Source organism: Sceloporus occidentalis, unplaced genomic scaffold (assembly GCF_023333645.1).
Source record: "Sceloporus occidentalis isolate IW3139 unplaced genomic scaffold, rSceOcc1.0.p SCAF_46, whole genome shotgun sequence".
In the NCBI taxonomy this organism is placed as follows: domain Eukaryota; kingdom Metazoa; phylum Chordata; class Lepidosauria; order Squamata; family Phrynosomatidae; genus Sceloporus; species Sceloporus occidentalis.
This window is the reverse complement of record NW_028317026.1, coordinates 1,566,673-1,581,311: the sequence shown is the minus strand read 5'-3', so window position 1 is coordinate 1,581,311 and position 14,639 is coordinate 1,566,673. Positions and strand designations below refer to the sequence as shown.

At 38.1% G+C, this 14,639-nt stretch overlaps 1 protein-coding gene across 3 annotated transcripts in view; it reads left to right on the top strand.

Annotated features, from left to right (window-relative positions):
• The window catches only part of LOC149289308 (TBC domain-containing protein kinase-like protein), a 162,112-nt gene that overhangs the window by 48,311 nt on the left and 99,162 nt on the right, over positions 1–14,639 (top strand). For all 3 annotated transcript variants that reach the window (XM_089490704.1, XM_089490703.1, XM_089490702.1), the window contains 2 exons: positions 2,763–2,924; positions 12,848–13,026. In XM_089490704.1, coding sequence (XP_089346830.1) covers positions 2,763–2,924; positions 12,848–13,026 — 341 coding nt within the window. The remainder of the gene's footprint in view (positions 1–2,762; positions 2,925–12,847; positions 13,027–14,639) is intronic.

Genomic DNA, 14,639 nt, shown 5'->3' with positions numbered 1-14,639 from the left:
ATGCTGGTGCTGCATCTTAGAAGCCTCTGCGGAAGTGGAGGACAGTAGCCGAGGATGTCTGCCTGCATCGCAGACCCCCACCGGCTGTCACAGAGGAGGATCCGGGTCCCCTGCAGCGCTGCGGGGGATCTGGATCTTAGTGTTATTATCCGACCTTTGTTTGAGGTCAAATTATAAGATGAGGGGTATTTTTAAAAAAAACCTAATCTTATAATCGATAAAATCGAATAGTTGTTGCAGCCCTAGTTTAGACTTGCGTCATCCAAGTTGAGGAACAAGAGTGTAGTTTGCAAGTAAATCAAGTATCTATCTACAGTGTAATAAAAACTTTTCCCTCTACTGTTTATAAAACATTAGCCAAAACTCACGTTGGAAAGCAATTTGTACTTCACTGAAATGGAAATCTGTGAACCTTTTAATAGGTTAAATAAAAATCAGGACAAACGACCTGTAATTCCCTGGAGATCTATAAACCCATTCAGTCTTGAAGATGGCCACAGTGATTTAATAACTCGCAGACATGACAGCGCTTCCACCAATGTGAAAGAGAGAACATTTGCATGGTCTTTTTATATATGAAAAAACTTTCTCATAGTCACATTTCTATAAAGCAATATCTTACCACCTTGACTGGATCAATAGGAGAGGCTGTGTCAAATCAGTAAACCCCGGGAAACTTTATTAAACAAATAAGTATATTTGATCATATTTGTTACTTATTAAATACATGTAATATTTACATATTAAATCAGATAGCACACGTATTAAAAACAGACATAGATTGCGGAGTTGCAGGCATGTAAAGTCACTTAATTTGTATGTGTGATTATATAGCTCATGATGCTAGATGCCCCCTAATAAGCCACGTTATACTAATTATTTTACAAAAACATTTGTCTCGTTCTTTTTCCTTTGATCTTTGTTAACCAGTTAATGACAGGTGTGATCAAGACCCAAACATTCAGTTGCTTAGCACAATAGATCACAAATCACAAGTCGGATTATATTCTCCTGCAGTTGTATTTAAAGCGGAAAAAGATAAGATTACCTTTCTTTTTCCCCCCCAGTATGTTACTAATGTTATCTGTTGTTGATTATTGTTTCAGACAGCATTTATAAGCATAATGGGAGGAAAAGAGACAGAAAATTGATTAGATAATGCTGGCCCTGCCACAGGCTGCCCCCGTTTTCTTCCATGAGGTTAACTTTTAAACTAAATGTCTTTAAAATAAATTCACTGAAGTTATAGGTTGTTTAAATTAAAATATTTAGTGACGCACAAAGCTGTGATGCTTTGATGGTAACTTCCCTGAAGAAGAGTGGAATATATAAACGCACATACAAGGAGAATAGTTTGTTCTATAGTTAGCTCAATAGTTACTAAACGTAGACATTCAGAAACCAAAAGAAGTACTTTGAAATGATTGTACTGATTTTTACAGTCAGCTGAGAAATAGTATAAGTCTGGTGTCTTCATTTGCATCCAAACATTTCAGAACAGTTATTGCAGGCCTCTACTGTACTGTTCGGATCACACAAAAAAGACCAGATACACGAAAAGGATATTTTTAATTTGACTGCTAATCTCCCAACACTCATCAGACGTGAATGGTCCAGGAAAGAGGATTTTTTTTTTCACTTCAAGCAATCTAAGTCATTAAACATTGAATACAAACATAACAATTACATCTCCATCCTTAGCCCTACTTGGCGAGGAGGTCAGAGCAATTATGTCCGTTTACGGATAGTAGGTTTATTGCTCTGACACTGACCTTTAACCTAGCCATTTAACAACACTTGTACTAGCATGGGATACTCAATGAGACATTAGACAATAAGCTGTGTTAATAGGAAACCATAAAAAAGAGTGCCGTGCACTTGGAGTCTTGTTGGATGAATTAGTAGCGGGGCTCAGCGTAGGTAAGCCTTGAAACCCATTAGGAAAAAAGAAGACTGAATATAGAGTATATAGTAGAAAAATGTTGCACACTTAAAGTGTTTTTGAGCATGAAATAAAAGCCTTTGGATTTGAAGATCTGAGCAGAGCATTTGCTTTGAATTCTTTATATTGAGTATATTGTAGCCTGGGTATAGATTGCACTTCATCTTTTCTAATTTTGATGTGTCTTAATCTCCTTTCACTTGGCGATGCATCAAAGTTCCTCACGCAGTTTAATGCCTAGAGAAACATTTTTCGTTTTTAGAGGAATCAAATTTTAAACTGTTTAATACCTTTTTTCAACCCTAGGCTAACCACTTCTAACCGGCTCTCTTATATCTCAATGTGTATTTTCTGATATCACCAGGCGTGCTCGCAGCCAATTCATGTTCCTTAAATTCTTTTTTCCCTTTTTTAAATGTCTGCCTTTGGCCAGATGTAGAGAGAGAGAGAGAGAGAGAGATCGTAGATGGGCTCTCCCCAAACCCTGTAGACATTATAATCTTGTAGTGAAATGTCCTAAAATTCCACATCATGGATTGTGCTCAGCCAGTAATAAAAACCTTCACTAGGCACTGGAGCTCCCGAGTGTTGTTGGACTCTGGGGTTCTCTGGCCTTTTCAGACCAGACTAACCTTTAGAACTTATTGAAATTAAATATGTGGGAAAATAGTGGGGCGTTTGAAAGGTTTATGTAAAATATATCTGGTGTATTCATTGCCATAATATTACTTGCCCATGTAAATTACTTGTTCGCCCAATTCTGTTTGTCACCTTTTAGTAAGATGCATTTCTTCACTTCTTCTTAATGTGTATCTTGCAGATGTTTTTCCTTTGCACAAGATATTTCACCTGTGGGACACATTGTTGCTTGGGAATGCGTCGTTCCCATTTTGCATTGGCGTGGCTATTTTGCAACAGTTAAGAGTTCGACTTCTTGCGAATGGATTTAATGAATGTATTCTCCTCTTTTCTGATTTGCCTGGTAAGCATTCACGTTTCATTTATATATTATTAAATCCAGTGTTTTACTTATTTTTGCAATGCTATGGACCAGTGGAATCATAATATACATGTTTTGTGATGACCTATATCGATACCTGGGAACTCTCGGGGGTTTGCCCGGAAGCTCCGGGTAAAGCGCCGCTTCTTGGGGTCTCCGGATCATGGGAACGGTGTTGCGGCACGCCTCACTTCCTGCCCACTTCCCTTCCAACCACAGCCGGTTTTCATGCTTTTGAGGCAAGCCCCACACACAACGTCAGTAGACCACCAGCCAACGTCAGCAGTTCGGCCTACTCGTATCCCAAAACGGGAGGTTTCCAGGTATCTGATGCTCCAGGGTATGCCTATAACTTACAACTTTCTATGAACCGTCAAGAACCGGCAACCATTTTTTAAACCGTCCACGTACAGATAAATTGAAAAGTGAGTTGATCGTGCATCCCTGGCTCAGAACCGACACTGTCCTGATTGCTTTAAGGTAGGGTATCTGAAGTCCTTGTATCACCTTTGTCAGAAGATCATCATTAGTTCAATGGTAGGCTCAGACCTTTTTATATTAATTTATATTCTAATTCTATTCTTTAATATGCTGCAGTATGAAGTGGTTCTTGGATAAGGTAACCATGAAAAAAAAAAAAGAAAAATAAGCACAGAAAGTTGCACAGTGGTAGTGCCTTAAAAAACAAGTTAAACAGATGTTAAGAGGTGAATATGAAATACAGCATGTTGTAAAGAAAATGGTAACGATGCACTAATCAGATCTGTTCTCACATTTACAGTATAGTCGAAGACATGAAAAGGGAGCACAAATTTGTGTTAACATAATTGTCTTTTCCCTAAACCATATTCCTCCCAATCAAATGAGTGCTCTGTCCAAACTGAACTATCTGTCCTAAGCTTGTTACAAAAGTCACTCAAGGAATTCCAGAGCCAGTGTCACAAGGCATATTTTGAAAGATGTATTAAGTGAAATTTGCAGACGTGTTTTGTTATTGCCCTGGTTTTTACGTTGTGAAGGTGCATCGCCTACAGCAGTTTTAGGAAAGAGATTGCGAAAGAAGCAGTGTATTCAGCTGCAGATTAGCAAAGTTATTTGACCCAAAGACACAATTTTAGTTCTAAAGACAGAATGTCCCAGCCCTTACCATCTTCCAGCTCATAGAGGAAATTGGATCAAATCATTCAACCAGAACTGGTATACTTCATTTTAATTTTCTCAATTTTTCTCAAAGAACAGAGGTATTAGCCAAACAAAGTGCTGCATGCCTGTGTCATGCTAATTTCCTGCTCGACTGTTGTGCCGTCTTTTTACCTTTGCCTGTGTTAAAAAAAAAAAGCCAGTATGCTTTTATTTCAGGTAGTGGACTACTCACTGCGGAAGAGACAGCAATTCCAAAGTGGGGATCCGGTTACCCGATTTAATTTGGTATTACGTTATTGTTAGGAAAAAAAAGGTTAGAAATGCTACTTGGCAAATAGGATGGTTGTACACGAATCTTATAAGTTTCTCTACATAGAACATATACAAGAATATCAGGACTATCCCTACCTACAGGGCTTCCTTAGACTATATAGTGGGCAAAATTCACACTGCAAATTCAAGGGCCCAACGTTTAGGTCTGGCATCTTGGAAACATTAGTGGCATGTCTTGGAAATAAGAATAGAGCAGTAATTTATCAAAAATAAAACCTAACCATTATATCCCATAACACGCTGGCCCCTGATAAAGCCAACTATTATGCCTGTGAAACTCTCTGCAGCTCGCTGATAGCTCAGTTCCATCTACTGTTGCCATGGTAAACTTCTCACCAAATCTGCCTTTTTTTAAGGTGTGCTATTTGGGGAGAAATTGTTGATTGATTGTCTTTTTTATTTAATTTTGTAGGGATTTTAATGAAACACTTTTAATAAGGTGCTACAATTAGTAACATAGTAACATAGTAACATAGTTCATAAGGTTGAAAAAAGACCGAAGTCCATCAAGTTCAACCTATATACATATTGTGTCCCTACTGTGTTGATCCAGAGGAAGGCAAAAAAAACCCTTATGAAGCAGATGCCAATTGCCCCATACCAGGGGGAAAATTCCTTCCCGACTCCAAATATGGCAATCAGAATAAATCCCTGGATCAACGTTCTGTCCCTATTAATCTAATATCCATAACTTGTAATATTATTGCTTTCAAGAAACACGTCCAGTCTCCTTTTGAACTCTTTTATTGAGTTTACCATAACCACTTCCTCTGGCAGAGAGTTCCATAATCTCACCGCTCTTACTGTAAAGAACCCCCGTCTGTGCTGGTGTAGAAACCTTCTTTCCTCCAACCGTAGAGGATGTCCCCTTGTTATAGATACAGTCCTGGGTATAAATAGGTCCTGGGAGTGATCTCTGTACTGTCCCCTTATATATTTATACATAGTTATTAAATCCCCCCTAAGCCGTCTTTTTTCCAAACTAAATAACCCTAATTCTGATAATCTTTCTGGGTACTGTAGTCCTCCCATTCCCCTTATTACTCTGGTTGCCCGTCTTTGAACCCTCTCCAGCTCCACTATATCTTTCTTGTACACTGGTGCCCAGTACTGTACACAGTATTCCATGTGTGGTCTGACTAGTGACTTGTACAGTGGTAGAATTATTTCCTTGTCGTGGGCATCTATGCCCCTTTTGATGCACCCCATGATTTTATTTGCCTTAGCAGCAGCTGCCTGACACTGGTCGCTACAGGTAAATTTACTGTTAACTAAAACTCCTAAGTCCTTTTCCATGTCAGTCGTCCCCAGTGTTTTCCCATTTAATACATATTCCCAGCCTGGATTTTTCTTCCCCATGTGCATAACCTTACATTTATCTGTGTTGAACCTCATCTGCCACATCCCAGCCCAAGCCTCCAACCTATGCAGATCCATTTGTAATCGTGCACTGTCCTCTATTGTGTTAACCACGTTACAGAGCTTAGTATCGTCTGCAAAGATTGATACTTTACTATACAATCCCTCTACAAGGTCATTAATAAATATATTAAAAAGAATAGGACCCAAAACTGACCCCTGTGGTACCCCACTAGCAACAGTAACCCACTCAGAGTATGTACCATTAATAACCACCCTCTGTTTCCTATCACTGAGCCAGTTACTTACCCACATACACACATTCTCCCCCAGCCGAAGCATTCTCATTTTATGTACCAGCCTTTTATGTGGCACCGTATCAAATGCTTTGGAAAAATCAAGATATACGACATCCAGCGATTCACCCCGATCCAGTCTTGAGCTCACCTCCTCATAAAAGCTGATCAGGTTAGTTTGACAGGACCGATCCCTTGTAAACCCATGCTGATATGGAGTCATACACTTATTTTCATTGAGATACTCCAAAATAGCATCTCTTAGGAAACCCTCAAACAGTTTACACACAACAGAAGTTAAACTAACAGGCCTATAATTCCCCGGGTCACTTTTTGTCCCCTTTTTGAATATTGGCACAACATTTGCTATGCGCCAGTCCTGGGGAACAGACCCTGTCACTATAGAGTCCTTGAATATTAGAAATAGGGGTCTGTCTATTACATTACTTAACTCCCTTAGAACGCGGGGGTGAATGCCATCTGGACCTGGTGATTTGTCTATTTTGATTTTTTTTAGGCGGCACTGCACTTCTTCCTGGGTTAGACAGGCGACATGTACTGGGGCAGTTATCTCATCCTGCTGTATATTACCTGGCATTTCATTTTCCTCTGTGAATACAGCAGAGAAGAATATATTTAATAGATTAGCTTTTTCCTGATCCCCGTCTATAACTTCTCCCTCATTACTTTTTAAGGGGCCAACGCTTTCATTTTTAACCTTTTTACTATTTATATAGTTAAAGAACATTTTGGGGTTTGTCTTACTCTCTTTGGCAATTGATATATGATATCAAATTAACGTCATTTGTCGAGGATAGTTTTGTGACAATTAGGCTTGTCAGTGTGGGCCAGCAAAATATAAACCAGAGAGAACTCCGATTAAGGGTTTTATTCTATGATTTTGTTTTGAGCACCTATAAAAAGTCACGGTTTGCTGGAAATACATTATCTCTATCCTTATTACTCTAGAAGACAGCACTTGATCCTTAGAAGTAATATTTCTGGTCATCAGTTTTGTCGCAGTATATACAGCTAGGTATAATGGCACTTATTATCAGTTCTCCATTTTTTATTGATTTGGTTCCTGTATGGGACAGCTCTGATTGGGAGTTTATTTTAATTTGATTAGTTTAAAAAAAAAAAAGGACTTTGATAAATTACTACACTATTTTAAATAATTGCAAATTAATCAGATGATTTGAATGCTTGGGAAACTTAAACAAATAGCAGAGCCTTTATCATATACTCCGTGTTTTTTTTTTTTTTTTTTAACTTTTCCTGCATACTAAATTTGTGATGATATTTTAATAAAAATAATAACGAAATAAAAACTCCACAGCCAACAAATCACCCCCCACTCCACAACCCCAAATGACCCCTCCACTGCCCCATATTCATACCTTGCAGCAGTTTGTATCGGAAGCTGCTAGCATAGAAATTTTTTCCATCCTCCCACCCAGGGGCTGTATCTTTCAACACCAGTATGATGTCAGAGCGACTTGTGTCAGAGAAAAGGAAACATTTTAAAGTGGTGGCGGTATGCCACCTGAGTCTAACGCTTATCAGTTCTCCTGATTTCCGTGCCAAAAATAAATGAAAATAATACATTCAGTCAGTCAGTAGAGGTTCAGAAAGTAGCGCTCTCTGCTCTGCTGGAAATTCTGTTACTACGGCCGTTTGTGTCACGTGTGTTGAGCCTTTTACAATTTTTTTTTGCTTTGAGCCAGAGATCAATATCACAATTGACTCTTTTTAAACTGCCCTGTTCTAGGTACTTCAGACAACCCTTATATTGAACGCACTTTAGTTTATCTGGTTAAAGGTGCTTTACGGTTTAAAAAGCACACTGCGTTCCCCATTGAATTATGAGCGGGCATGCTGATTCTAGACTTAACAGTTTGCCTGTCTCACTAAATATTATTGCATGTGCTGACTTGGCTCATGTGAATTCATATTGGTATAAATAACATACATTGCTTGTCAAACCACTCCTAAATATGCTTTATTACCATCACCTTCTCAGCAACCTATTCACCTAGAGATATAATTTACTTTGGGGGTTGAGGTCTTTACCCATAACATTGAAAACGTAAATTAATGTGCACAATGTTTTAGGAATTCCAACTCACTAAGGAGCAGAATTCTACTGATGTAGATTACATGCTTCAGAGTTATGAGAAGGCAGTGTTTACCAGATAATTCTGTCAGAAGGATACCCTGGATAATATCACTATTCCCTATGTGTCACAGTTTATATACATACAGATGAAATAATTAGCCCCCAGTAATCGCTGATTTGCCTGTTGTGATCTGCAGGTCAGATTCTGGATTGTGAAGTTAATTTGTTTCACTCAAGAGACTTTCTGTTTTGAGTGTTTGGCCGTGTGGTGGAGTAGAGAGCGAATTTCTGTATCCAATATGGTTTACTGCATTTGTCTAATAATCCAAATTGCTCTTCTCACATATACCATTTCCTAGGGAAGCCATTCATGTTTTGATTTTGCACCATATAAAGGTATAAATTGTACACATCTACTATGCACCACTTGTGATATTGGGAGGCAAGGCAGGCAATTGCTTGCATTCAAATCTTGGTTGCTGTTAAGTGCAATGGGGTAAATTTGTACCACATATTGCAAAGGAAGGAAACCTTGGGTAAGCATCTTATCTCACATAAACATCTTAATAATATAACAAGGAACGGATTATTGCATAATTACACATAATGTAGACTTTCTGGTCCAAGGATTAAATGTGTAATGGAGGAATAAGGAATACAAAGCCCACTTTTCTTTAATGGTACACTAAAATATACTATAGTAGAATACAGTTAGGTCTGTCTTTTCAAAAGGATTAGCAGATTGTGGACTATGGACCAAAGAGATCCAGGAGACCACAGATACTCCTTTTGTTTTCGGAAGTCATTATGCCTTTAGTAACTTATCTCGAAAGAATATTTACTTTAGTGGTCGTGATTGCATACTGCTTTCACGGTGTCTTGATGTGCATGGCTTTGTTATCATAACTGAGATAGCTTAAGAAGTTTATGTTCTTCCTGTATGTAAGTGCCCGTAAAAGGGTGATGTGTTTAAGGCACTTACTCTAGTGAGCTTTCATTCTGTGATAAGTAACTATTGACCTCTAGCTATTATTGTGTTGGTAAGTGCAAGCTGTAGATCAAAAGCAAGTTAAAGTCTCTAGTTATTTGCATAAATAAAGTAATGGCCGTTACCCCAACACTGGAATGGTTGCAACAGTGCATTTCAACATGTGCACTGTATAGTATTATTATTATTATCTTTCATTTATATAGCACCAGCAATTTACACAGCGCTTAATACAATACATATATTAAAGTGGTATGACAAAACTAGCATTAACAGACTCAGACAAACCCATACATTAGGTGGACAGAGCAAGCTGAACACTAACGATAGCAGGTCAACAAAAATAAGGAATAAGACTAGAGTGACTGTCTACGTGTTTCCATTTTTATATGCTTTTCAAATACATCTGCTTGCAATTTGTTTCGCACATGGGAGCTACAATACAGTCCCTAATGTTGAAAGCCCTAAAAATGAGGAAAGTCAAGTTCTCTACACTTGTCACTTTCATTTGTGCCATAGTTATTATACTTTTGTGCTAAAAGAGCTTTGTGACTGTCAGACTAAAACAAATCGGCTCATGTGAACGTGTGTAGATTGATTGGGAAAGCAAGCAAAATCAGCCAAAAAAGTTCACATATAAAGTGTTACGATCTCTTCTTTCTTGCCGAGTGCAGGTTTGTTGTGCACTATTCTTTAAATGTCCATTTCAGCAATGTGCAACAGAGTAGACTGTTTTAAAATTTTTGACTTTTAAGAATTAAAATTTGACCACAGAAAATTATGATTTGTCCTATTATATCTGTTTCTTGTTGTACATGTTGTAAGACCTCAAATGTTTCTTGGCCAGGGCCTCATCTTCTACAATTATATCCATTCAGAAGCCTAAAGTGGAATAATATTTACCCCTTCTCTGAGAAAGCTATTCTACTTACCCTCCGCCCTCACACAAAGTGCAAAATCACCGGGCCCTTGTCACTTTTTGGTGATTCCATAGGAAGATGTGACAAGGAACATACAGGCTTCTCTTTTTTTAAAGTTGACAGCCAAACAGAGCCTTATTTTGCTCAGTAAACAGAGTTGTGAACTGATTCTTTTAGGCAATGTAATAGTTCTAACACAGTATTAAAATTATAAAAATTCATCTGATTTGTAAAATTAACAGATAAAAACTGCTAACAAAGGGCTCAAAGCATATATGCAAAAGTAGTTCGAGTTGGCCACTGACATTTTTATTTATTTATTTAAAATTTTGTAAATTTAAAGCAGCTAATAGTTTATGCATCATGACTGATATAAATTGGCATTATCCTGTACAGTCAGTTAGTCCTCCATACTTACATACACCAGTACTAGTGTTCTTAAAGCTACAGTAGGTATGGAGTTTGAACAGCTGGAGCCCTATAGGGGCGGTGGATGAAGCATTATTTCTTTCTCTGCATATTGTATTTATATGTGTCTCATGCTTTCCGGGTGACATTCATTTTAATTAGCTAGCAATCATGGAAAGGCCAGTGTTTTGGCTTTATTGTGTTTCTGAAATGCTTTTAGTTTTCCTGTGCATTATACTGGCCTCAAGGCACTGATCTGCTCGAATAACAAATTAGCATAATTATTATTTTTCCGGAAGAACAGATAATTCTGTGTATGATGTTAATTTTCGTAAGAGACCTATAAGTGTTGCTTCATGAACCCCTTCACTGATAGACATGGTGAATGCACTGAGATGGTCTATGCACTCACTCATATTATTCTAATAAATGGCATGTTTTTTATTAAGGAGATTGAGTGTTTTTCTAGGTTTTCTAATTTCTCTTCATGCACATGTTTTTCCAGCATAACGGTATTAAAAATTGCAAAAATTAAACACATACACACCATTTTCTTGTGTGTTTTCATTAGAGACTTACAGCTTCTACTGGCATGCAGGCCAGAGGAGGTCACTACCCACTCCCTTTCCCATGACCAGACAAAGTAGCTTTAAGTTAAGTAATATCAGGGTGTTCTCCAGCTCAGATAGATAGGAGCACATTCTTATTTGGATTTTATTTGAATTCCAAAGCCTCTTCCTCCTTTCTCTTTCTGTTCCTCAAGCCCCCAAAACCCTTTCAGTCACTACGTCCTAAAAAAAAAAAAAAAAAAGAAATAAAATATATCATATCCATGTTGACCATGTTTTTTGTACCAGGTAAGAATGCAAAAATATGACTTTGCACCAATACACAACATGCAGACCCTTTTTTAATGTAATGGGATTCTCAATTATCCCTCACTTGTAAGTATGCTTGAAGAAACCACATAGTTTGCAATCTACAAGGATTTCCAAACTCTGTGGTTTCTTCACGGATTTTGTGCCTTGTATATAAGCTTCACTTCAATTTAAAATATTTTTCATGTTGCAGTCTGTCAGGAACCACCCATGGAGACAGTGCTCATGTTTGTCGTGGCAATCTGAAGTCTAATAGGAGTTTTCCTGTAGAGAAAAGCTGCGTGGGTCAGTTCACAGGAAAGAAAGAATCTTTGTTGGATTGCACAAGAGACATTTTTTGGCCTTCAGAACTAGCATTGCATGGTCTTTTGTGAGCTACATTGTGTATCGTATTTAGATGTATGTATCGATGTTGGAGGACATATTCCTTGTTCGCAAAGCAACTCACAGTCAAAACGCACTCAGGCGTATCTACTGTAATGTGTAAGTGGACTTTCTCTTCCACAGCTTCTCTAGTTGTGGAGACAAACTAGTCAACAAATGGGTTTCTCGAGTTACTTTGCATCATTTTAGGACATAATTAGCATCTGTGACGTCTTCAGAAAACCCACTTACACCCCTTTAATATTTCAGATAAACATTTTGCTGACGTAAAGGCTAAAATAGAACCTAGCTTCTGAAAGAAGCACTAGGGAAAAAAACCAGCCCTCCCATGCTGTCAGCGAGGCTCAGAGCAAAGCTAGGCCTCCTCCCCTATCCAGAGCGATTTTCAACGGTTACCACGGCGATCTGTGTCATGCAGTCTTTGTGATCAAATGACGCAAATCGCAAAATTATTCTCGCCGACAGGTCATTTATCTGTGCTGTCAGCCCTTTACTGGTTTAACTGGGGACAATAACGGATTTATTGAGAGCACAGAGGTGAGTCGGGGACACATTAAAGCTGAAAAAATATGTCTTACTTGGGTGTGTGCATGCACACCAGCTCCAAACCAAACAAAAAACTGCTTTAATAATTGTGTTATTCCTTGTTTTATCACCAGGATTGTCTTTTTAGTAGAATAAAAAAAACACCTTGATGTTCACAGGTACTCTGCTTCTGGTCATGCGCAAGTGCCGTCACTATAAAACAATGATAATTTAACAGGTTTAACACTTAACTTGCTAGTTAAATGAATCCAGGTTTTAGAATATTTTAAGAGATGGTTACAAGCATCAGTCTGTTGTCAATTGATACAGTCCCGGTGCAGCTTGCCTACTCTTAACTATAATTAAGCACAAAAGTAGCATTTTCTTGTATCCAGACATGCATTATTTTAGCATGGTGGGCACTTGTTCAAGCGCCTTTAACTCTATAATATATATTTTTTCACCTGTTTTTATTCTAGTGGCAATTCATACCATACTGACTTCCTAAGGCAAGACTGTATTTGTTTATTTACTATAACTTTTTCTGCGCAGAGGTTGATATTGAACGCTGTGTCCGAGAGTCGATTAACCTCTTCTGCTGGACACCAAAGAGCGCTACATACAGGCAGCATGCGCAGACACCGAAGCCGACAAGCGGCGACTCCAACGGCATGGGCAGATCACCAACCAGCTTTACTGCTGATTATCAGGACCTAGCCAAGGCAGACTTGGTAAGTACATGCGCTGGGAAAAACTGATCATGTTTATGTGTATTTATGCTACATATATGGAGACGTCAGCTGAAAACTTATTGGTTTGCATAGTAATTGCTTCACATTTACAACTCTGTTGTACAGTATTGTCTCGTGTAGATGCAGAATTTTCACTCTTGGAGTACTATGCTGATTGAAAGTGGCCCATTTTTCCCAAATATAGATATGATTAAATTAATTAATTAATTGCATATTACAGTGATTTTGAGTGCCTTCTCAAATACCTCTAATGTTTCCCTTGCATACTACAGCCTACATGGTAGTAACCAAGAATGGGTCACAGTTACAGAGTAGCTAATGGAAGGCGAGCCTTTGTGTTATCTCTACCTGTGGCAGAATATCTCAGGGACCGGTGTTGTTGCATGCTTTTGGCAGAATGCCCTTGTGCTTTACCGGCATACAAATGAAGTAGACTCATGCATAATGCAGAGCATGTTGCTTAATTGGAATAATCCAAGAAATGTTGGCATCAAAATGATCCCAGGCAGCCCTCTGAAGACGTAAAACAGGGAATATTACCTCCGTTTTAATAATGACTCATAAATAACAAGAAATTTATTTTTTTATTTAAATAAAATCAATTAATCTAGATAACTGTATAAACCACGAAACGAATTTTTTTTATTTTTCAAGGTTTTTTTTGAGGGTCAAGGTTAAAATTGTCTGTTAAGTCAACTCTTGACAAATCAAATTGTTTACCATACTATGATAGAGTTCTCTAGTCATCATTGCTTGGACAGGCATTTTTTCATCTTTATATATTTCAGTAAATATAACAATTATCCTAAAAGACGTGTGTGGCTGCCAGACAGGGACTCAGGATTAGATAAAACTTTATAAAAGGACGTGTTTAGTAGTTCATTATTAAGACAGACTCTGAACCAGGATGAGGCAAGGGGCTGCTTTGTTTTTAAGCGTTTGCCTTCTTTCTTACATGCAGTTTTGCTTTTGTCCCAAAGAATCAATGCTTTCTGTGCTCCCTCTATCAGCGTCCTGTCTAGTCCTTGTTGGTAAAGTTTAATGTGTTTAGCATTAGGTAGGCCAATGTGTATTGAACTCACTTTGTCATTATACGTAGTAAGTGTTCTTGCATCCCATTTTGTGTTGTTTTTTTTTTTAAATAGGACCATGTATAAGGCGGAGGCTAAATCTTTAAACAATAATCTTTGCACCGATTGAGCAATGTGAGACTTGACTTAATAGTTCTAATATCCCCAGCACCTATTTCATGGACATTGTAGAACTTATTTCCTGGATCTGCCACATATGCGACTAGCATGTTTGTTGCCTTACCATGCAGCTAATGTGTTGATATCAAAACTCTTTCAGGGACATTGTAATGCTCCTGCAAGTCAGATTATTTCAGCTAGTGCATGGGGGACCTGGGCTTGTGTTGAATAAATACTATACCATTACCTTTGTAACCAATATTTGTAATTATTGGATTCAACTATTTCTGACACATCCATTGCTTACAATGCATAGCATTGTAATAGTATTCCGCCTTTCACAAGTCCCGTTAGAGATGCTCGGGACATCTGTTAATGCACAATTTGCAAACGGGAACCCTC